At 41.5% G+C, this 24,960-nt stretch overlaps 1 protein-coding gene across 1 annotated transcript in view; it reads left to right on the forward strand.

Moving 5' to 3' along the window:
- The first annotated feature begins 17,876 nt into the window (after window positions 1-17,876).
- PDZRN4 (PDZ domain containing ring finger 4) overlaps window positions 17,877-24,960 on the forward strand; it is a 241,287-nt gene continuing 234,203 nt past the window's right edge. The window contains exons 1-2 of the mRNA XM_021545292.3: window positions 17,877-22,581; window positions 24,824-24,910. Coding sequence (XP_021400967.3) covers window positions 21,763-22,581; window positions 24,824-24,910 — 906 coding nt within the window. The 5' untranslated portion in view covers window positions 17,877-21,762. The remainder of the gene's footprint in view (window positions 22,582-24,823; window positions 24,911-24,960) is intronic.

Here is a 24,960-nt window from a genome sequence, read left to right on the forward strand (position 1 = left end):
TTCACGTACAGGGAATGAAGTGAGATTTTGTAAGCTGCAAGCCTTTGAATGGAAGCACAAGGCAACAGCTGGGTGGGACTTCTTTTCCCTGTTTCCCACAGAAGTTTGTTTTTGTATGTGCTTCTGTCTCTCGTCTGTGGAAGGGAGAAGCTCATGGCTCCTCACTAGCAAATGAGGAATAATAGAAAAAATGACACAAGATGTAGCAGCCACAGATGAAAAAGGCAATGGATAGAGCACTGGAAAGAAGAACTGAGCATATTGAATACATAAAAAAGGATGGTCAGGGACTGATATAAGGAAAAGCAAAACAATTATGGGAAAAGAAGAAAATACTCAGCTCCTTGAGAAAATGGAAGAGGAATGGGAAAAGTTTGAATGAGTAAAGGAAAGCAGGAATTTGTAGGCATGATTTCCTGGATCTGTGTTTCTAGACTGTGTTTAAGATAGTAGTTTTGGGGGTTTTTTGACATTGAAAACATTTACTCTGTTTTTTTTGTTGCTTGTTTTCTTATTTTTTTACCTTGTCTTTTAAAGATGGTCTTGGTCGCCTTGCTGTGCACTGAGAACTGGCTATTCAAAAACATTTTGTTTATGGAGAAGACATTTTTATAAACACATTATAGGGTGGTATTTTTATTCTAACATAGAATGGGGACAAAAAGCATGGACAAACTAATCAGGATGGATGATCTTGTCCAGCCAGTGAAACCTGCAGTTTGTGCTCTGCTTCTGTACCCATTTCCCCAAATTCTTTTCCATACAATAGGAAATTATTTTGCTGAAGAATCCATGCCATAACAATAATCTTGTATGAATAAATCCTTTGAGGAATTTTCTTTTTTACTCAAGGAGTTCAATTCTAGTTTTAGAAAAGCTTTCCCTGGCCTATTAATTTCAAGAGTTTTATGAAAGGAGAGAAAACTATTTTCCTTGCAGTTGAAGCAATAGGAAATGGCTGAAGGAATAAAATTGTCATGGGTGATGACACTCTTCTCAGGCATTTAGCAAGCAATCATTTTAGGGAGAAACAATTTGCAAGTAGCACCATGTTTTCACTGGACTATAGCCCTGCCTCTTGTAATCTCTAGGTATGGTCTTTGGTTAGGAGGTCTACTGCCCTTGGTGGGTTTCAGAGGAGTCCAATAGGCTACTTATGTAGGATTTTAGAGCATTCCAGTCTTACCCACATAATTACAACGTGCTTTGTCTTCTGGCCAGCTTGGGGAGAGTAGCTGCTATGAGTCATGTGGATTAGAACTTGATATTTCATAATAACATTGGTGGGTTCCAAACACATTTCTCTCGTTCCCTCTTCCTCTCTCTCTCTCTCTCTTTGACGACACTGTCAACCAGTTTTTCTTTTCCTGAAGTAAAGAAGATAAAGCTGTATGTCATCCCCCTCTCAGTCCCCAGTATGGGTGTGGAAACCATTGCACAGCATTGTAGTAGAGTGAAAAGGTCCCATCTAAGTGTGTGACGTGACTTTGTGAAATGCTTAAATGCAACAGAAAGAAATTGTATTGCTTACTCAGCATTTTTTAAACTATTTGTAAAATTATATCCTTGGTCAAATGATTTCTAATCTAATAGCAGGAACGATCTTATAAAATTTTAAACCCTCATTCTAAATACTTATGTTGCTGTAAATATGTCCTTTTTTTCCTTTAATAAAAAACCCCTAAATTAAATATTGTGCATACAAGAGTCTGAAATAACAAAATAGGACATTTAAAATTTATGTTTGGTGAACAAATAGAGATATTAACATCAGTAATTTTCATCTGCAGAGCAAATCTTTGTCCTCAACGCTTTCACAGCCTCTTTTTTCTTTCCAAAGTAAAACATAATGTGTTCTCAAGAAACCAGTCAGACACATGTCACAGAAGCCAGGCTAGAATTAATTCAGGAATTTTAATAAAAATTGTCAAAAATAACATGTAGTGCTAGCATTACATGTTTTAATGTGCCTGCATCTAAGTCCACTCAAAACATGACATATCAAATGGGACAAAACCACTAAGATTTCTTTTCCATCTTCTATACATATTTCGATATATGATCCATACTGACAAAGGTGCAATACCTCCTCTGGGATCCCTAGGGTATTTCTTTTAATCTATTTCATGGCAGAACCTGACATGAGGCCTCCCAAGACAGTTATTAGGAGAGATAGGAACAACATTTGTGGACAGGTGTTGAGTGGACCACTGGCTGAAAGCACAGATACATAAATAAGAAAGATGAAACTACACATTAGTGACTGGGCAACGCAATCTTTTGAACCAGCATGGTTTATTTTGGTTTTTGGGGGGATTTTTTGGTTGTTTTGTTTTTGTTTTGGGTTTTTGTTTGGGTTTGTTTAGTTGGTTGGGTTTTTTGCTTTTTTAATCCTGTGGCAATGAAATTTAGAAATTTTTTTTTGCCTGTTTATCTCAAAGTGCCTACAACTTAATCTAAAACTTAACTCAGAGTATACCTGGGCTATGATAGATGCAGATAAGGCCCAACACATTTTCTTCCCAGCTACAAGTTTTATAATATAAACAATGCTTTGAGTAACATTTTGTAATTATGAGTGAAATTGATCTCTAGATGTTTGTGTACATGTGTTGTATTTACAAATATAGTTTCTGTCACAGGTACTTCTGTAAGGTTTGTTTCACACATGCTGTGCTTCAGTTTGCAGTATTTCTGGGTGCCTATTGAAGCCTGGATTAGGCTAGTTTAATATCACATGATTTGCCTCTCCATTAAAACACGTTAAGGTGTAATACAAAGCATATTATGGCAGTTTGGCCATTCTAACTTGATAATATTTTACCACTGTCATTATTCTGCTCCAAGCCTATGAAAGCAGCTTGCTTGTGAATCACAAATGATGTGATGTTTATAGAGGGGGAGATAAGACATCATTGCAGAAGCCTGAGGAATAAAGACTGTAGAAAAAAAATCAATTTTTGGAAAATAATAATGGTATATTTTAGCCACTCATGTTTGTTTCTAAAGACACATAAGTAATTTTTGACATTCTTCTTTAGAAAAAGTTCCTCACAGGCAGTAGATTGATGAACACAACTTTGTTCCAAGAAATCTTGACTCCATAACATGAAACATTCTTAAGAAGCCATGAATTATCATTACCAAAGACTTTATTTATGATGTGCAAATATAGGATATTTGCTTTTCACCATTTATAAATGGCCCAATCCTCAAAAAGGATTTAGTCTCAAAGAGACTAAATTGCCTTAAAATTAGGGCTTCTAGAATCCAAAATCCTGTAGAGACTGTGTTACTGTGGTGGATGGGCAAGATCAGACTCCCCAAAAAAGACTTTGAGATAACCAGTAGAGCACACAAGAAGGTGATAAAATTACACACACACCCATATTTTGGGTTACCAGGGGGAAAAGTGTGCTGGCCAAAGCACCATGACAGCAGAGGTATTTGGGATCTTGTAGAACAAACCACATTGGACATCTGCTAAGAGATAAAGTAACTTGTCTGCAGATCTGTTCTGGGGAAAATTTTCTGAAGCAAATAGAACAATCAGTGGTGGAACAAAAAGTGAAGAAAACTTCCATGGGCCAGTACAACACAGCATTGGAAGATCTCTCACATTTTCCTACCTAAGTCTCTGTTGTCCTTGCAGGACAGTCAGTATCTCCATCAGAAGGAAGAAGGACAGCCTCTGGAATGGGAAAAACTATATCTAGCACCAAAAAAAGGAGCTGGTTTTGCTCAGGAATTAATTAATCAGCAGGAAAATACCTAATACACAGCTAAAAAGAAATGCTGTGCATTGAACTGTATCTTGAATCTGGCATTTATTGCTGCCACTAGCACATCCTGGTTGGCCTTTGCAGCCGTTAACACTCTGTTTCAGGGAGGCATCATGTACTATTAATCTTCCTCCCTGTCTAGTTACTGCTTTAGTGATGGAAAAATAAAAGGCTCATCCAAATTTCTCCTCCAAACTTGCACTTATATAGCTGGGCTTCTTAAGGGGTGCCCTCATCCCCCCCACATTTATTGGCTGCCCTAAAACACAGACAGTCTCTCTACTGAAGCTGAAAACAAGGTTAGACAAATCCCATCCTTACTGGAACAAAAAAGAGGGCTTCACTATATCTTGTGTTGCTGAAATCATTCACTCAAATAATTGCATTTTAGTCAAATAATCTTGGGAAAAACTAGAAATCCAAGGCACCTGAAGAGCTCCAGTACCTACAGGGGTAGGAAGGTTTTTGGCATGGCAGCTTTGCAGTTGTGTTTATAAACCCACACTAAACGTTTGTGTGCTTCTTTCTGGTGCATTGTCATCTCAGCAGGGGCCTTTCACAACTTCATCTGGAACAAGGGAAACCTTTCGCTGGATATCCAGTCCTACATCAGTGGAAACAGCAGTTCTTACTCATATTCACGAGGAGACAAAGTGTTTGTATCTTGTGTTTCATGGGCCTTAGCTGTGCTGGAAGTATAATGGGGAGCTGGCTAGGTGATCCCATGAAAGAAAGAAGAAGTTATAAACTCCTGGGGATTTCTGATTACTGAAATCCAACTGAAATGTAAAGCATGGGCCAAATGCCAATAGATGCATTGTTTCTGGCAGGGCTTATCTTAGATATTAAAGATATTAAAGATTTTTTCAATTCTGATTTATATTTTTTTTTTTCCAGCTCAAATTTCCTTACATGGAAATCAGTCAAGTGGCTTCAATGTAAGTGAATGTAAATTCTAGTCCTCTGGACTGTATGATTCTGTTTATTTCTGCTTCATTGTCTACTCTGCAAAGCTCCTCAATACTTCTTTGTTTCTGCTTCTGACTGTGCTTTTATCAAATCTGCCTGCCATATAAAAATGTGGCTTTTGTCTTGACCTCATCCAAAGGCCACTGAAATCAGCAGGTTCACAAAAGTTTCAGAGCCAGCTATCACCAACACGACTTCCATCCATATTCTTTTCATGTAGCATGTTTTGCTTTTATAATGTTGTTCTCTTTCACCAGTACTAAAATAAAACCTCCATCACAGTGCAGTCTATTTAATATTAATATTTTGATTTCCCTTTTAATAAGTAACAGTTTTTCATATCATTCCTTATCTTCATGGGATGGTATGCAAATCCAGTGGGTCTAATGATAAATTGCCAAGCACAAATTGAACTTAAATTTTCAATGTCACTGACTCATGTTTTTCTGCTTAAATAAATGTTACTGTGACATTATTTACTAAGTCGCTACTAAAATAGATGAGAAATGCTTTTCTGATAGCAATAAAAAAGAATCCATTCTCTTGGATGTGGGGAATCAGCATTCTGAGAGAATATACGAGAATGTTTGGTTCATTCTCATCATTAGACTTCATTGTTTTGAAACAGAATTGTAAAAACTTTGATTTAACTTCACTAAATGAGTAAAGTGAATTCTCCCATGCAAGATTTTTCCCTTTAACCTTTAATCTTTGCATCTAAACCTAAGAACATAATCTGTTCAATGTCTCTTTTGAGGTTGCTGTTGAAGTTCCCTATTCATCATTGCACTCTGCAACTCCCACCTGTTACAAGCCATCATTCAAAAAATTCTGCACTTAATATATTAAGCAAGTGGACTCTGCTTCCTTCTGCTCCATTCAAAGGGGAGCAAAGGGCCAAGCAAACCCATCACCTGAACAGCCCTTCAGGGCTCTCCACATTTCCAATATTTCACAAGAACTTCAAATTTTATGGGACACAGTGGGACAAAGAAAGAATAGCCCACATGTCACAAGACCGGGCAGATACTCAGGGGGATGCCAGTACCACAGTGCACTGGCACTGGCTGCTGGGAGCAAGATCAGTGCCAGCAACAGCTGTGTCCATCAGAGGACATCCAAAGCAGCCTCAGTGTGCCCAGAGATCTGAGAATTCCCCACGCTGAACCTGGGTTTGCCTGTAGATCCTTGGGCTCCCACTAAAGTCTTCCCATTTGAAGCAACAACCAGTTAAAGCTGTGGCATTTTAAAAACACTTTTTTTTTTTTTATGTACACAAGTCTACAAACCCCCAAACATTTTCATCTGCTTACTAGCCTTTAATTATACTAACTGCCAATAGGTTCCATTACTTGTCCAAAAAAAATGCTGCCTGTTGTGTAATTTTTTAACTGTGATTGATGAAGCATATTTGTGTAACATTAGGTCATGTTTGTCAGACTTTAACTTCTTATTTGGCAACTACACCATTAATTAGCAATATTGCTGATAACCTCCATTTTATATAACCAGCAAGCTCTTTTTCTTGCGCTGGCAGTGGAAACCAAGAAAAGGATTTTTGTATGGTACCACAAGTCTGGCAAGAATGACCAGAGAAATACACAACATTCTATGAGATTACTATCTGTTAAACATTCTTTATTTTTTGACAGGCACTATTTTCTTAGATGTTCTTACTCTGATTTCCTTTCTTTTCAGCATTACAGTACACCCTTTTCATCTCTTTTTTGAATGCTCTCTGAGTTTTCAGTGAGGCCAGTAGCATGTTTCTGAGGTGGCGCGTTTCCTGTTGCAATATCCCATTTTTAGCTTCTCACAACTTTTCCAAACTTCCTTCATATGAAATGCAATTTTCCATCTAACCTAACATCTAACTTATTTTATTTCCCCAGAGACTATTTCTGAATATTTGGGAATGCTAGAACTGTAGTGCCAGTGTTTTAGAGATAAAGAATATTCTTCTACCTGTCTCAGAAGTTCACATCTTCTTTTTCTTTAAATGTAGTTTCTTCTAAGATTTAGTGCTGTGATATGAAGTTTCACAGAAGGATAAACCTTATACTAGAAGCTTGTCTTTTACTGTCACTATGAAAATTTAATTTTGGTCAAGAGACAGGTCTTTGAAATACCATGTTTCTCTGGAGAAGTTCAAAACATCTCTGTAGAAAGTGGTTCTGATTCATCAGTGAAAGCTTCCAGACTTCTCCCTGCCAAAGCTTCCAGAGCACATCCAAGGACCTTGCAGCCCTAAGCATGCACATGCTGTTCAACTTGACATTTGTCATTCTGCACTTTACTTACAAACCTGGAACATGGGAAAAACACTGAGTTCATGTCTCAGAGGCTTTTGTGAAACCAGGTTACAAATTACAATGAAGCATACACATGCTGCAATGAAAAGCACAGTAAAGAGCACTTGAGGATGTGAATAACCCTACTTTCACAGCACACCCTCATGGAGAAGAAAGACAGGTTGGGCAATTGTTGTGTTTTAACTCCAGACAGTTTGCTCACCCTCACACACCCTCAGTGGAATCAGGAGGAGGACTGGAAAAATAAAGCCTGTTGGATTAGAAAAAAGAGTTTAAGAATTGAAATAAAATATAATATGACGCTAATAAGATTGAAAGGGAAGAGAACAAAATGAGAGAAATAAAACCCAAGAGAAACAAGTGATGTGCAATCCAGTTACTCACCTGTAGCATCCCATGAGCTCACCACTCAATGAACAATGCTCAGGCTGCCTCCAAGCAGTGATCAGTGCTTCCCAGACAGATCCCCTCAGTTTATGTACTTGGCATGATGTTCTATGGCCATAGCCCTTTGTCCAGATCAGATCAGCTGTCCTGGCCATGCTCATTCCCAGCTTCTTGTGCAGTGCCTCCATAGCAGAGCATGGGAAACTGGGAACTCCTTGACTTGGGATAAGCAGTGCTTCACAATAATTAAAACATGACTGAGTTATCAACATTATTCTCATAATGAATCCGAAAAACACAGCACTGTATCAGCTACTAGAAAGACAATTAACTCTATCCCAGATGAAGCCTGGACAGCCTTGCACTGAACAATGGAAGGCAAATAACTTTGTGTTGTTACTCATTAATTGAGTACAGTCAGGGTTTTGGACTAAGAAAGAACCCATGGAAAGGAAAAAACAACATGAGCATGTGATGAAAGATGGCATTCTAGGACATGCATGCTGCCTTGCTGTTTCAAAGTTCCTGGTCATCATTCATTTTCTAACTCCTGAAGACTTAATAATGGTGTTTAGTCTAATCTCTGTTATCTATCTCACATCTAATAGGTGAAGAGAATGTCTTCATAGATAAAATGCTGATATGGAACCGGGGAAGTGTAGTCTTCTTTTTTGGATTCCACCACATGTTTGTAGGTGTTTATGATAGAAACAAAATCTATAAAATAAGTATAATTTAAAAAAAAATATATCAATTTATACTTATAAATGGGCAGTTTATTTACCTGTTGTCTATCACATATATTTGATGTTCATTTCAAAACCTTTTGGGAAGCTCTTGATTCTTATTCAGTATTTGTTAGTCTCAGCTGAGGCTGTCATTTTAAGAGTAACTTCATGAGCTCTGTTCAAAGCTCACTGAAACTTAAGAAAGCTTTCCCAGAGAATACAGATGTTCATGATGGCTGTAGGAATTTCTCTACAAGCAAACCCCAAGTACTCCAAAAGCTCTGCTCAAAAAACATAAGACAAGAAATTGATATATTTATCCTGAGATGTAGTTAAGAGATTCAAAGTAAATTATATGCGCAGTCATCAGTGGATTGATGTACTGAGAAAATATACTAAGGACATTTGCAAGGGACTGACAGGTTTGGCTGCAGGCACTTGGGGACCTGCCTCTCTGGCATGAGAGACAGGCAAGGAACTAAGTGGGACATGGCACTAAGTGGCACTAAATGCCTATATTCAGAAAGCTTGATTTGTTCTGTTCTTCTAAGGTAGGACTGCAAGCATTTGTTATGGATCTTCTTTGCTGATGCAATGATGTTGATTCCACTGTGGCTTTTTGATGTAATAGGAAGCAAAGTCTAATTTTGTCCCAGTATATAACTCTTGGTACCGGTGCACAAGGTTTTGCTAGTGCAAAAACATTGCAGTCTCAGAGATAAAATAGTTGCATTAATATTGTAGATCTAAACCAAGTATATCAATTCTAACTGGGAGAATTACAGCAAAGAGCAGAAAGAGAGGAGTGTGAACAAAGCAATAACAGTTATGCAGAGATTCATTTAGAGTCTGACTTTAAGCAAGATTCCCCAGTAGCTTCAGCTTGTTCTCAGAAATCAGACTTCTGACAGATACAGCAGAAAGACTCTTGCAGCCCAGTAGTACCTAGGAGAATGTTTTGTTCCCAAAAGCAAGGGAAGAAAATTACTGAGCCAGGAGAAGTGTTTTGATTAGGCATACAGCCTTCCTCTGGCAGCTTTGAAGACCTGAAGTCTTGCAGATGGCAACCTAACAAGCAGATTTGTGTTTCTCTTAGGTTGCCTGATAAATGTTGCGCCCTTGGTTTTGACTGTGTAAAATTTTCACAAACCATTATTTATTTTGTTTGTATTGTGTTTTTGCCTATTTGCTTTTACAAACTGTTCTTTATTTCTCCTCAGGTTCACTGTTTGTTTGTGTGAGGAGCACGGCCAGGAAGCCACCATTAGCTTCACGTAAGGCAGAGGTGGAGCAGACAGTGCCTGGGGTCGCAGGCACAAAGCTGTGCCACAGCACTGCTGAAGTGTGGGGCACTGTCCCCACTGTGCAGAGCTGAGTCAGCCTCCGGCAGCCTCAGCACTCACACTGGGCCCTGCCCTGCTTGCATGACTTCAGCAGGCATTTCAGTGTGCTCTGCTGGCAGTGCCTGTACACTCAGAATGATGGGGAATTGCCTGCTGGTGGTGGATTCTGTGTGGATAGTGTTCTCTGTGTCTTGTTCTGGGTATGGATGGGTTTTGTTAAATATTCTTTGAACATTTGGGTTAACACCAAGGAGAATGTCATCCCTGTCTCTCACTCTTTTTTTGAGTGCCTAATACATGCTTAAGACTCAGTTGGTGGCCTTTGGTTGATTCCTGCAAATGTGAGAGAGGCTGCAAGTGGTGTCACCCTCTTTAAAAAAAACAGTAGGAAAGCCTTTTCAAAATGTTGAGAGAGTGACATTTGCAAAATATATCCATAACAAAGAAAGCTGATACATGCAAATCTTCTCCATGATCTAGAAAATAAAGAAAAAAGGAAGTTCAGCTCGAGGTTCCAGCAAAGAGGAACCAAATTCCAAGTAAATAATGTAATAATTTTTATTGCAAAAGTATTGTTTTATTATGATTTTATTTTAAATATGAACCTTTAAAAATTTGAAACAGGAGGCCCTTTTCAGGAGGTATACAGTACAGAAAGGAGAATGATTCATGTGAAGGGAGAACCAGATAAACAGCAAGTGTTAGGGTATCTGTCACATGCACTAGACAAACATTCCCTTGCACAGCAGTCACAGCAGGGCTGTGAGTTACATGAGAAAGAAGAAGTAGATGGTATCTTGCCTTCAAATTTTAGTCTACAGCTCAGCACTGATGACAGGAATTCTCTTTGCTTAAACAGATGAGCCAATAAAAATATGCATCCTCTGTTATTCACAGACTATCTTGTAGCAGCTAGATAGTGTAATTTATTGATAAGAAAAAGTCTCTGATGGAAAAAAATCCTCTATTGCTCCTTTTGGGAAAGAGCAGCAGGAGGCTGTCACTAGTTAAGCAAAGGTACAACTCTGTTGACTTCAGCACAAGCTCGCTCATGCCTCTGTGTCAGACCATTTTTGTTGTGACTTGATGGAGCTGAGACACCTCTCATCAGCTATTCTGAGGATTTCTCATTGTAATCCTTCACATACACCTCCTCCTTCTGCACACCCTTTTTGCTTTATGTGAGCAGTTTTTGTAGGAGCAAACGGGGCAGAAAGGAGGAGGTATGGCAGCATAGAGCAGCACATTTTTCATCTTTTGGGATATAACCTTATCAGAAACAGTGGAGATGTGTGCCATGCCAGGTGACCCACTGGAGCAATTACATTTTTGGGAGAAATTATGCCTCTGTACATCCTCAGTATGAAGTGGGGCCATAAAGGTTTCCCTTTCCCTGATCCTTGGGGCAGCCCAGCCTGTCTGCTGCCTACACTGCACAGCTGATTTTCCACTTGCACACCTGTCCCAAGGGCATGCTGAGGAAGCCTCCCTGAGCCTGTGAAGGCTTCTGATAGGGACAGCACAAAGGGCTCTTTTTCCATGCGCCTCCATCCAAAAGACAGGAGCACATCGTGCTGGTATTTCTCAATACTTCATTGAAATCCTTTCTTAATACTCATAGAAATCAAGAAGCCTAGACTTGCTCCCAATAAAACCAATGGCAAATCCCTATGAAAATAAAGTGAAAAGAGCAATCCCTAAATAGGTGTCCATTTTCATTTCCGAAAGGAAAGGTGCAGACTGCCTTTGACATTTTTTCAACTAAAACTAATACTCACTTAAACATATGTCTGAATGATTTAAAATGCAGCAACATCCTCTATTGTAGTCAGACATTCAAGAACCCAGCAAAATATTTATTTTGGATAGTCTCTATATCCAATTCCTCTTTTTATCAATAGAACAATATTTACAGAGGTCAGGCTGCCAACTTTGCCAGACAGACGCCCTTTGCATTCAAGAGAAAACATGATTCATTGTGGGATCAGGATTTCAGCTGCAAATTAAAACTTTTCTTTGATAGGCTGAAAGAGACAAGTCAATAAAGGAAAATTCTTGATAGCTGGAAAGGAATGTCTTCTTTGAGACTGCCAATATTCAGTTCTGATCACTGATATCTTAATTGATGGATGATATTTTTTTTCTTTATCTAATTATATCCCAGAGGCAATGTTTAAAAAAAATTGAAAGATAGCTATAAACAACTGTGCTGTATGACAGTGTCAACTTCTTTTTGTTATCTCTTTGAGACCATGTATATCTTATAATGTATTTGTACAGCACAGGGCAAAAGTACTTGCTCTGACCCAAATCCGTGGTTCTCTAGAAACTGCATATAATTAGTATTAAGCACAGTAAAGAAAACAGGAACAATGAAAAAGTCAGAGATAAACATACAGACTTGTGGCTTGTTAGTTTTCAGTGTTCCATTGTATCACATGTATTAAAATAGACTTACTCTAGTAGCCACAGTGTGTGGCACAGTAGGAAAAATCTATGCTGGATGAAAAAGACCAGAAGGTTTAGTGAACCTTGTTTTTCAGAGCTGTTACTCATGGTCTTTACTGCAGATATCCCACAAAGTTATTTCTTGACACTCATTGAAAATATGTAATATATTTTTCATCATGTACTCTTTTAATGATGATTAACTATCACAACCCTACCTTTCAACTAATTGTAATGGTCTTGTTATTCTTGGTTTTGCCTGACTGTGATTTCAAAGTAATGATCATTAGTAGCAATAATAGTCCTCTACCCTTTTATCATGCTTCACATCTGTGGGACTCTGTGTTAAGCATTACTACGTGCATTACACCAATGTTTACCCTGAGTCACAGAGGTTAATTAACTTAATAAAGATCCTAAGGCACGTCAGAATCAGGAATAGGAAAAGTCAGCCCTGAGCTCTGATCTCTCTGGCCTTGACAATGGGACAGTTGTTACTAAAGGGTTAGACAGACTGCAAAATGCTATTAATCTCTAAAAGCTGGACTTCTTGAGAAACAGATTATTTTTGTGGGAAGAAAAGGAGAGAATCACTTTGTTGCTAAAATAAAATTGAAAGTGGAACTAATGGAAAGAAAAGCTCTTACTTGACTGAATCATGCTGCTTGAAGGCACTGGGTACTACAGATGCTGGTACTATTTGTAAGGCTGTCATGTTCACAAAACCAGCCTGAAGACTGATATACTGAAATTCAGTTCCCAAACAGTACAAAATCAGATTTCAACGTCATTTTGCTAACCTCACTGAAGATCCTCCATTGAGAGCCCGGGGTTGGGGAGCTCTTACTATGCAGGATGCCAAAAGATCACATTCATCTAACTTTTGCCTCAGAAAAGATTGCCACTTTTGGACCCTGTCCTAGTCAGCAGTGAATTACTGCTTGCTCAAATACAAAGCTGGTTAATTTTTTAACTTGTAGAGACCAGGAAATTTGGAAACTTTTAAGTCTGATTACTACAGAAAAAAGTTATTTTCTGTGTCTCTGCTCTTCTCAACCACCATGCTGCTTTATTTTAGTCTGAAGATGTTTCACAGAAGATGATGTTTGATGTTTCAGATTCTCGTGGGATGGAGACTGGAATCAGTGAATTTAAAGTGGCACTTTATGCTGATGGCATATTAATATGTATGATCTAGGAAGGACTTCAGCTTTTACTACTGTTGGAATCACCACTAATTTTGGAATATTTTCTGGCCTTAAAATGAGACATAGTAAATTTCAAACCCTGCCTCTGCATATATCAGATAATACATTTGCCATCTAAGTTTTCCCATTTAAGGTCCTAAGTTGTCCTAGACCTCAGCTTATGTTTCTATTTAGAAGAGAAAATCATGATAGCAAAATATAAAATTAATATAGAACATCTTGCTGTGCCTTGATTAATTTTAAAACATAACCAAGAGCCAAATCCAGTTTTTCTCACTTAGGTGGGGAGCCTCTTAGAAGTTAATACCAAACCCTTACACTACATTGGATGTTATTGATCTGAATCTTTGGTGATACAAGAAAAAACTGATGCATCCATAATACAGCTCCAGCATGAAGGGTGCAAACATCCTAAAATGCATCTGAGTGGGCTTAACAGGACAATATTAATAGGTATGAAGTAAAAGCATGTTCATCCTATCTAAAAGTGCACCTGATTTGGACCTATTTATTTCCTGTTGATGTCACTGAAACATCCTACTGCTCAGCATTTCTAAAACTCAGGCTTCTTTTCTGAAAACCTTTATAAGTTAAAAAACTAGCAATGAGGTAATTCAGCAGGTAGGAGCTGTATTGGCACTTTAACAAAGCACCCCATAACAAGACTATCAGGCTGTACATGTCAATCCTCAGTGCAGCAGTAGGTAGTCATTAGAAAGTTGCATTAGTACACCAGAATTAACATTCATGAATCTATGGTGATAAGCAGTTTAGGAAAAATGTAGATTTAATTTGTCCAAATATGTTTTAATTATGTAATCTCTGATCTTTCAGGTCTGAGTCTCTCAAAAGGAGGAGTAGATATTGCTGGTCAAACTCAAAATGTTTTTAAAATATTTTCAAGCACTGGAAAGTTATTTCTCTCTTTTCAATTTTTGGGCTCATTGGGATAAAAAACTATTAAACCATGAAGCTGAAAATTTCTAATTCAGCACTCTTGACATTTCCAGAAACAGAAGACATCCACTTCATTTGAGAACATTCTTCCAGGAGATGTTCAGCTAAACTGCACTCCCTCAAGTACTAAGATAAAATTCCACAGCATCTTTACTGTGGCTTTACCTGTTTCTCAGTTTAGACTCTTAAGAAAAGATCTGTCATTGGTCTTATCTGCATGTATGCATGCCTGCTTGGGTACCCTCTTTAATTGTGTTTAAACTCCTCATTTCTTTCAACCACATCTTGCAAATGTGTAGGTGACAGAAAGATCCTAGAAGTTTTAAATAAAACCTGGCCAACTGCTAGAGGAGAAAGCCCTTCCCCTGGATCTTCCCACCAAAGGACACAACAACATGAACCCCAGGGCTACCAAACATCAGAAAAGCCAGACACCATCTGTAACTCTTGGGAAAACCACATTCATCTGTTCTGCCAAATCTTCTGCCAATCTTCTGTCAGCCTGGGGATGCCCTGCACCCACAAGAACCCTGGGAGGCCACGTATTTATTCTGACAAAGGCCCAGGGTGGCCCTCTGCCTGGCTTGGGAACGAGAGGAAAGGGATCAGAAAGCATGGAGGCATCAATAACAGAGGCTGATCTGAGCTCCTTGCAGTTCCTTTAGTGCTGTCCCTTGCAGGTGTTATCCAAAATTCTGTAAAAACTCATCATCTATCATAGGAGGTCATGGCTTCCAGCCTTGCTGAGAGCAGACAGGGAGAACCTGTGTGAAATAACAGATCTCACACACCTACAAGGAAAAACATCACAAACTGGAGCAAGTTTACTTTTAGTGAGACATTCTGATAGAAAAAACAATGTTCGAGATGTGTTTTTAGAATAACTCGTCAAGGTGGTCTTCCACATAAGACAAGTACAATAAATCCTATTTATAATTTAAATAAAATACAAACCATTGAGAATATTTAAGTCTACTTGTGGAATAAGCAAGTGTATGCATTTTAATTCAGACTCATTAATTCTGAAAGCATATCTTCAGGAAAACACGAGGCAGAAGAAAAATAAGGCTAAACAGATCAAGAGCTGGAAAAACTACAAAATCCAAACTCATTCTTTCTCCTTGCTCATAATATTTGCTTCTATATTATGCTGACATTTCTAAATATTAACTACTATAAATCATTACTGCATATTATTTCTACTGTCCAATGCAATCACAAAACTTCAATGTTGTGTCTTATGGAGAAAGTAAAATACATCTAGGAATCATGTTTGCTGGTGCACTAAAATACTAAAATATGAGCAAATATTTCTTTTTTAGCTCTGCATTATTTGTGTTAATGCAAGCTGAATCGCAAATGGACTGACCTTGGGATCAATTAAATATTTGGAGTATCACAGCTTTCATATTTGAGGAACACCAATGGCATAAAGTGCTCCTTGGCTATTTCTGTTTAACCGATTTTGTGCATGGAGGAGACAGGCATGGGATTTAAAAGGGTATTCTACACTGCATAAATTACAGTATGTGTGACAAACAAATAGAACATATAGAAGAATCAGAAGCATATTATATGCTTATCTTATGGCCCATATGAACAACAAGAGATTAATTTTTCATTTCTCTTTTTGTCTATTGCTTCCATATTTCTAAGCTATTCTTTTTTTTTTTTTTGTACTGTATCATGTATCAGAGTTTAACACTGAAACAGTGTTAAACTGTTCCCATATTCCCATGCACTGATTACCATTGGCTTCTTTAATTTTTGACTCGTTTTCTTTGACTTACTAATAGCTTTTTCCAATCTGTATAATTTTAAAATGCATAAAGTAATCAAAATTCTCAGCACACATTCCCTAGGCTGTTCACCTGATTTAGACTAAGACCAGCCACATTCTGGTGGAAATTATACTTAACTTTAATTTCAAAGGCTTAAATTCAGGTATTATTTAAATAAAAGTTCTGAAAATCCTACCACAAAATTCCCATATTTATTTATTTTTAGTTTGTTATATCTCATTCTGAAATTTTCATATATATTTTTAAGTGTTTTACTTGTCTCCCTTACCGGTTGATGTGTAAGTTAATACTACAAAATGTGCAAAGGTAAAGGCAGTTTTCTAAAGGCTGTGCAATGTGACACTGGAAAGAGACATGCAAAAGGGTAGAAATACCCTGACCAATTTCTCTTACTCTGAACAGATGTCAAAGCCTTCATGCTGAGTTGGAAACTGAGGTTCTGCTTCTGTCCCAGTTTGTGGTACCTTATTTTACTAAAACTGGGGTGACTGTCTTTCCATCATAGGTGTTTATGTCATTTTGCTTTGTGAAAAGGAAGCCCTAGGAACAGCCACTGAGTGTTTGCTGGTTGATCAAGTACTGCAAGGGGAAGAGGACTTAACCCTTCTCAGGAGAGACTGTCATCAGCAATGAGGTGATTCCTCTCCAATCCAGTTTGGGCTCTGTCACCTCATAAGATGAGTGAGTGAATCTTCTCAGTGACAGCAACAGATGAGACTTTTTAATGTGAAAAAGTATCCCCTTAGATTTTTTTCTCTTGATTTAGTGGGTGCTAAAATAGAAAGCTTTTTGTATCTGCATACCCTTAAGGAGCATCTCTGTGCAGAAAGGAGGTGTCTGCAGCAAGTAAGTGCATTGTGGACTGGCTCTGCAGGGACAAATTTAAAACCTGTGATGTCTGGAGGTTGCAACAGTTGGATTGGGAAAGGGAAATGAGGTAGAAATGCCCAAGGCAAGGTTCTGATGTTCCCTTATATTTATATCCACTGCTAGCACCTTCTGCTGGGGCTGCAGCCAGCCCCACAGTGTGCAGGGCAGTGCAGGAGTGCTGGGCAGGGGTGGGCAGCCAGCACAGCCTGGCTGTGGGGGGGTGGTACAGACCTGACAGGTATGAGGGGTTAACACACAGACACACAGACACGCAGACACACAGACACACAGACACGCAGACACACACACACACACACACACCTCTTGCTCCTTTCTCTCTTGCCATGTTAAGTACTAGAAAGTAGCTTATGTTTAACACTGAACAAGAGGGAGGGTTGGGGGGAAAGGTAGAGGGGAATAAAGAAAAAGCAGTCTCAATGCTCAAAAAAGTGTATTGATATAGGTCAAGTGCATAGTCTTCTCTACCTGGGCTTCCAATTTAGGAGATGGCTTTGCCTTGTTCATAGTTTCCTAAAGAGAAAGAGAAGTCCCACTTCTCTGTTCTAACACATACTTCCAGGTTACGTGAATAATTTTGACCCAGAATCTAAAATCTAAAGACTTTAATTATCCTCATCCACAAAACAGGTGTAGGAACCATTTCCTCCTTCAAATTTGTTTGCTATTAAAATGTTCTGTTAAAATGGTATACGGAAAAACCACCTTGAAGTGCTCATATCTACCTTTGACTTTGTACCAAGGACTTCAAGTAGAAATGTAATACTGAAAAAAAAAAACCCTGTTCAGCTGTTGGAGGTGTCCAAAGCTGATAGCATAGTTAATTTCTATTTATTTAATTTCTATTTATTTATTACCTGATAATTTCTATCAGGTAAGCTCTTAAAAGGCTAAACAGGCATGCTTAGGAGCATTTGGCTTTTATAGTACTGGGCCGATTGACTCTTAGATCACACACAGTCTCACTGCTCCTTGAATTCCTCTCTGCAAGGTTCACACCTCAAGGGTGTGACTGCAGAGCACACCTCCCAGGTCAGGCACATCCTGGAAGGTGCTTTTGTCCACCTGTTGTGTTGGAAGGTGCATATTTCAATTATGATTTCCCTAAGGTGCCCTGGTGAGGCATCTTTGTTCACTACAGGTGTTGTATAGGGACTTAAGATGACTGCTGTATATTCTGCTGGGTAGCATTAGCAGTAAGTGAAAAGTGAAAAGCTTTTCAGGACTTGCTTATGGCCATTTAGTGAGTAAAAGAGGCAAGCCAAAACTCTAGACCACCCACTAACTGGTTTTTAAGACCGGTTCTCGTTTTCCTGGTGGCCAGAGCGAATTGTTGATTTATTTGATGTTATACATAGTTGCACAAACATAGAGATCATATAGTGTCTTTGTGCTGGTGAATAACATAAATTACAAATGTTTTCTGGATGTAATCTTCTTCTCTCAATGTATGCAGCTTAGCTGAATTTTCTTTCCTTAATTGATGAATGCAAATACTTGCTCAGGTTTCAGCAAAAATCTGTACACTCTCAGACTTGAACACTTCCCCCAAACACTTTTACTATGCTCAATGATAAACTGTAGTACAGAAAAATTCCTTGCTGACTTAAAAATTGCAAAAAAAAATTCTTTGCAGATTTCTGATGATAACAGCTTTTAATAGCAAATGCTCAGATCTAAGTTCTTAGAGTGAAGTTGCTGAGTCTTCCTAGGTCTAGATTAGTTACAGAATTTTACTAGTGTGACTGGAAAAAGAACCTTTTTGTGAAATTCTGTGGATGAATAACAGGCCAATTTTTTATGAAAATGAGGGTGGGAATATAAAAATACATATTTTATTCCCACATATGTGAGTTGAAAGCTTGCAGGATTTCCCCCTTTGGCTTCAGTGGAGCCTGGAGCCTTACAGAAACCTTCAATATTTCAGAGTACTAATTTCTTATTGTCTTCTGATATTTTCATCAGAAGACTTGGAAACAGTGTAAAATTCATCCTTTAAGCTGTAGATCCTCCTAGGATGAGAAAAGAACTATGGGCAAATATGACCCTCTATTTTTAATAGAAATAGCTCTTCCTCCCAGCTCTGATGATCAGGAGCAGCTGGGGTTCTGTGCTGGTAAAGAATTCCATCAGGACAGTTACCTTCACCAAAATCCTCCCACAAAATGTGTGTGTGTGCGTGTGTAGGTACCTGTGACTAAGGAAGCAAATGCTTTCTTATCTCTAATTACTTTTCCTGCCTTACTGAGCAGAGCAAAAATGAATGTGTTAGAAGCTCTTGAAGACATGGACTGATCTGGGGACAAGGCTCTGCACATTTATTTGATCCATGACCAGGTTCAGTCCCAGTGTGGTGCTATCACAGCTGTCCCCAGTGTTCAGGAGAGCACTGCTGCTCCTATGCTCTTCAGCCTCTCTCCATCTCCCTAAATCTGCATTTCCCCATGAACCCATGACTGGAGTGGCTGTAGGAAACTTGGAGCTGTGGGTGCTGAGACCCTGGAGAAGCAAAAAAAAATTATAATTATGTTGTCTCTTTAAGAATACTTCAGGACAGTAGGAAGATTGTGTTTTTCATTTCCTGATTACATCAGAACTAATAGGACTAATTATAGGAATCATCTTTTGTAAGCACATTGGTAACATTTGCATGTATTTATCCATGTGTATCCATTTCCATGGAGGCCTGGTATGCAGACAGCTGTTATCTTTAGATGAGTTTAGTATATTTGTCTGTATTACAGGTTCCTGCACTGGAAAATTGTTTCTGCGATCAACCCAGTTGCCTGTGCTTCCATCTGTGCTGACATCATGGCAAAGAAAGATGATCTCAGTCCAGCACAAGGGAAGAAAAAGTCAACTGCCTGGAACTGTTTAGCCAGTGCATTGACATTGTATCAATGCCCAAAATGGGCCAGAAAAGACAGAGTTGGTTTTTTTAAGTATGATTACCATAGGAAGCCTAAACCATTGTTTAATTAATCACCTAATCTAAAAGAATCTGAAAGTCTCCAAGGCTCAAACCTTGCTACCTCCTTCCTTTGACTGCCTTTATACTGGTGAATAAAATGTGCCAGGGCCCCCAGAAGGACTCACAGCCTTGCCCTTAAGCCTCCACCTCACAAAGAGGGCAGCCACCCCAAACTATCTCTTGGCACTTGCCCCTGCAGTGCTAATGCTGTGTCCAGCTGTGGTTTTGGAGGCTGCTCACACATCTTCACCAAAGCCATTTCAAGAATCACACTAACAGAAGCAATACCAGTTTAACAGATTATGAAACAGTGTCAGAGCCTTTTCTCTGCCCAGTTTAATTTATGAATGAAGACATTACTGCCTGTGCTCAGACCTGAAGTTCTGGGCCATGAATAATGAGGTCAAAGAGATACATTGGGACACTATGAGACAGAAGAGTATGTAAACAAATAATGAGGCCAAGCTAATAGTTAAATTTAAAAATGGAGAGGAGGACACTATTTAAAAATAATTTTCTATAGCATTTTGGATGACACTGATTTGACTCCATGAGCAAAGCAATTGAAATCCATGGATAGATTATTAAAACCAGTATGAATAGCACAATTACTCAAGGTGTCTGATTTCCTTTTTCATGTGGGAAAATGTGATTTTGATCTGCAATGAAATATTGGATTACAATGCATTGTCTTCAAGATGAGAGATATTTGATGGTGCAGTTCATTTGCTTATTTTTTTTCATGGCCATGGTAATCCAAGAAAAACTGTGGGTTTCCATTTGGCAAGTAGATTGGTCATGCTTCTCACTAGTATTTGTGTCTGTAGATGTTTTGTGAGGTATTGCCAATCTTTTTTTTAAGTAAATCATGAGTATACATAACATCTGCTATCCCAGATTCAGTTCTATGGGCAGGTATGTGCAAGGTTTTCCTTCTTGCTTTGGGGGAAAAAAAAGTCTCAGCTGTATTGCTCACATTATGTCTTTTTAGTCATGGAAAAGAACCATTCATTACTGGGTCTCAAAAACCCCCATAGCTTTCCTAGAGGGATGCTTCTGAGATTCAGAATTTGAAGTAGAAATTGCAGAAGTGGTGAGGACACACCCTGGCTCTAACCTCAGAAGTTCTCAGCCCAGGAAATAATCTGTGATCGAGCCTGGACAGACCAAACCTGTCATCCTTTCCAAAAATGATGGTGTCTGATCCACATGAGAAGGAGTCCACTGAAGAAACCCCTCAGAGAGCTCCATCCCTCTCTGCTCTGGGAGGTTTTCCACAGAGCTGGGGGCAGCAATCTGGCCCTGTGTTTTCAGTAGTGAAGTTATGTGGGGAATGTGTTAGGGGTTTCATGTTTCAGTGTATGTTGTGGGTTGTGCAGCAATGAAGGGGTAGAATCCAGGCAGCTATTGATCCTAACTAGGCTTTTCCAGATTTTGCTGTGTTTTAGCTTTTCTTTAAAGAAACGTATTGTTTATGCATATGCTGTAGTTTAAGGGAGCCCAACAAATAATTTTGTTATCCTGACTTATTTCCTTTATGGTGTGACAGCAAAGAGAGCACTAGTACTAGGGATTTCAGGACTCTGTGTCCTGACAGTTATCCCAAAACGGGAGGAAAAGAGAGGAGGAAGCCTTTTGGAGAGACATGAAACCGGCGTGCTCACACGTGCGCGTCATTTACCAGCACAAGTGTGCATCAGTCGGAGCCTGAGCGATTCGCTGTCCCGCAGCCTTTCAGCTCCCTCCCTCCCTCCCTCCGGGCCCACAGCCCAGTCCCGAGTGACCCGCCGGGACACAGCTCTCCCGCCGGGACAGTGCCCGCGGGGGGAGGGCGGCGGGCGCGGGCCGAGCGGCGGCGCGTCCCGGCGCCTCGGTCCCTGGCCCCGCCGCGCAGCGAGGATGCTCCGGGAGGGCGGAGGTGGTGCCGGCGCTGGGCGTGGGGCGGTAGCGCCGCGAAGAGGGAGCTAATGCGAGAGGGTGGGGAGAGCCGCCGGGATCTCCGTCTCAGCGCCGCCGCCCGCCTCTCCCGGCGCAGCCCCGCTCCTCCGCCCGCCCCTCGCCGCCGCCCGCCGGGACCGGCTCCAGCGGCGCCGGGGCCAGGCCGGGGTCGCGGCGCCGAAAGTTTCGCGGTGCCCGGCCGCGCCATGGGCTTCGACCCATCGCGGTTCGCGGGGCCGGTGGCGGCGGAGCTGCAGTGCGGGCTGTGCGGGCGGGTGCTGGAGGAGCCGCTGTCCACTCCGTGCGGGCACGTCTTCTGCGCCGGCTGCCTGCTGCCCTGGGCGGCGCGGCGCCGCCGCTGCCCGCTGCGCTGCCGGCCGCTGGCGGCCGCCGAGCTGCGCCCCGTCCTGCCCCTCCGCAGCCTCGTCCAGAAGCTGGAGGTCAAGTGCGACTACAGCCCGCGGGGCTGCGGCCGCACCGTGCGGCTGCGGGAGCTGCCCGCGCACCTGGCGGCGTGCCGCTACGGGCCGGCCGGCCCCGCCGAGCCGCAGCCCCTGGCCGGGCGCTCCCCCGGCCGCTCGCCGGGCAGCGCGGCGGGGCAGCCGCGGGCGGACGGCGGGCACCGCTGCCTGCGGGCGCTGCGGGGCGGCGGCGCCCCGGAGCCGGGTCAGGAGCTGAAGAGGGAGGCCCTGCGCTGGAGCAGGAGGGAGAAGTCGCTGCTGGCGCAGCTGTCGGCGCTGCAGAGCGAGGTGCAGCTGACGGCGCGGCGGTACCAGGCGAAGTTCGGCCAGTACATGAGCCACATCAGCAGCATCGCCCGGGACCTGGCGGGCGGCCAGCCCGGCAAGGTGAGTGCGGCGTCAAGGGTCGGCGGGGCAGCGCGCCTGGTCTGCGCCCCTCCAGCTGTGCTGTCCTCCTGCTTTGCCCGTACCCGATTTGTGAGCCACCGGCCGAATGACGGGGCGGGCGGTGCCCCCGGGGCCAGCAGTCACCACCACAGCAGTCCGGGACCCAGCCCGATCTCGCTGCCCATCCCCCGGGCGGTACGAGCCGTCCCTCGCCTCTTTCGGGGAGATATAGTCGCCGGTCCCTGTTGCCAGATGAAGAGTTTTGTTTTTACTGATTTTTTTTTGTAACACCTCCACTGGGGACACGCTCCCTGCCTGTCCCTCTTCCGGCGCCCTTCGGTAGCCGAAATCGGTGAGCCCAGCAGTGCTTGGCAGAGGCTGCGACCGAGCGCTTGCTCGGCCGGAGAGAATGGGGAGCGGACGGGAGGGGAGATGGCTTCGCTCCTGGGCTGGCAGCTGGCAAGCGGGTCCCGGCTCGTCCGATCAGGGTGTCCACATCAGACCGCCCCGCCTCGCAGGGACCCAGCTGCTCTTGTTTCTCATTTTGCTCCAGCTGGTACTGGCGGCAGCTCAGGGGCGTGGAGCTGGCTTTTAACTTTTATTTGAGCAGCTGAGAAGTCGTCTTAAAAAACTTGAGTGCAAACTTATTGTAGACTTTGGAAACGATGGCAAAAGGACAGCGAAGCTTTGGGAGAATGGCATGACAGCTACCGCCGTTGATAAGCAGAGGCCGGAGCATTGCTGCGCTCGCCCCTCAGATCTGAGGGCATTGCCCAGAGACCGACACGCTCCTCAGGCAAAACAAACCATGCGAGAATTGCGGTGAGCTGGCTTCACTTGCTGTGGTGGAACTGGTTGTTTTTTAATTCCTGCCTGGAAGCTCACTGTGTAGGCTCAGGCACTGCTGACTGCAGCCGTGGTGAGAAGTATTTTAATGCAAGGAATTTTTCTTTCTACCTAAATCTACCTGGGCCCTTGGGAAGCAAAATCCCAGGTGGAAAAGATCTGAGCACTGAAACTCACACCCGAAGAAGCAATGTAGTGTGCTGGGCATCTGCCTACTGCATGGAAAATGGGAAAGGGGACGTTGTTCACAGGACACAAGAATGCCTCAGAATACAGGTCTCGGAGGTCTTGAGTAATTCTGAAAACTTGAGTAATTTTTATTTTTTTTTACGTTTCCTCTAGTTAGCTAGTTTGTGAGGTTTAGGTTGGTGGACCTGAGAGGTTTCATACACTTTCTTCATCTCTTGTCAGACGAGATAAGGTCATGTGTTGTGGGACAGCAGTGGGACAGTGCCTGCTCGGGGGGTGGCGAGGAAAGGGGTGGTGCGGCGGGAGGAGCGGCGGGACTGTCGCTGGGAGCCGGCCGCGGTGCGGAGCGGCGCTGCGCCCGCGCCGCCGGCAGGTGGCGCTGTGGGCGCTGCCGCCCGCGCATCTCCGTCGCTCTGCGCTGTTCCCGTAGAAATGCACGGGATTAAATTCAAACCTATCGTTCGGGCATAAGACACGTCACTGGCACAGTTAATAACATGTGGGTTTCAGCGTAAAGTAAGGTAACTTGCTGTGCTAAAGCCTCCGATTTTTAATTTTAAAATATTTTAATTATTCACCTGGTCCACTGAAGGAAAAGATTTTTTCTTTTCTCATCTTTAACCTTTTCTCCGTGTATACTTCTCAGTGTCTGGTTTATACTTTAAGCCTTTTTTCAGACTACAACCCATATTTTTACAGATGTTTTGGATTCTTTCCTTTTGGAAAGAAAAAGTTTGGGATAAAAACTGGTTTTCATCTTCTCTGTGTTCTCTGAAAATCGCTTTAAAATGTGTACTGGTAGGACTTTGGGGTCTGAAAATTATAATGTTGTGTATTTTAATCTGTATGTTTAATGTCTAAAATGTTAACACTAATAGGGATTTTATGTTTATAGACACTTCCAGACATTTGGAGCTCTGACTTTTTTCAGTGGTGCCAAGCATTCCTGACACCTAAAATCTGTCCTTTTTTTCTGTTCAGCTGAAGATAACTGGAGATAATCAGGTGTTACCTGCTAACTTTTCAGTGAATCATGTCTTTTCTTTTTTTTTTTTTTTTTCCAGTGCCAAGTCTTTTCAGCCTAGTTTTTCTTCAAGCCTTATCTTATATATTCTCCAGCTAAAATCTTACATGAAATAATGTTTTCATTTAATAACTTCTTGTTGAGACTGTGTTCTTTAACAATGTTTAATCTCTTTCTTCTTAGGGAGGAGTACGCAAACCATTAGTGATCATGCTACACCGAGAAAATGACACTTTGGGATTCAATATTGTAGGAGGACGACCCAGTCAGGTAATGCAGAAAGTAACTGTAGGTGATTTTGCCCCCATCTACTTTTACTG

The sequence above is a fragment of the Lonchura striata genome, chromosome 1A (assembly GCF_050655825.1).
Source record: "Lonchura striata isolate lonStrDom1 chromosome 1A, ASM5065582v1, whole genome shotgun sequence".
Taxonomy (NCBI): Eukaryota; Metazoa; Chordata; class Aves; order Passeriformes; family Estrildidae; genus Lonchura; species Lonchura striata.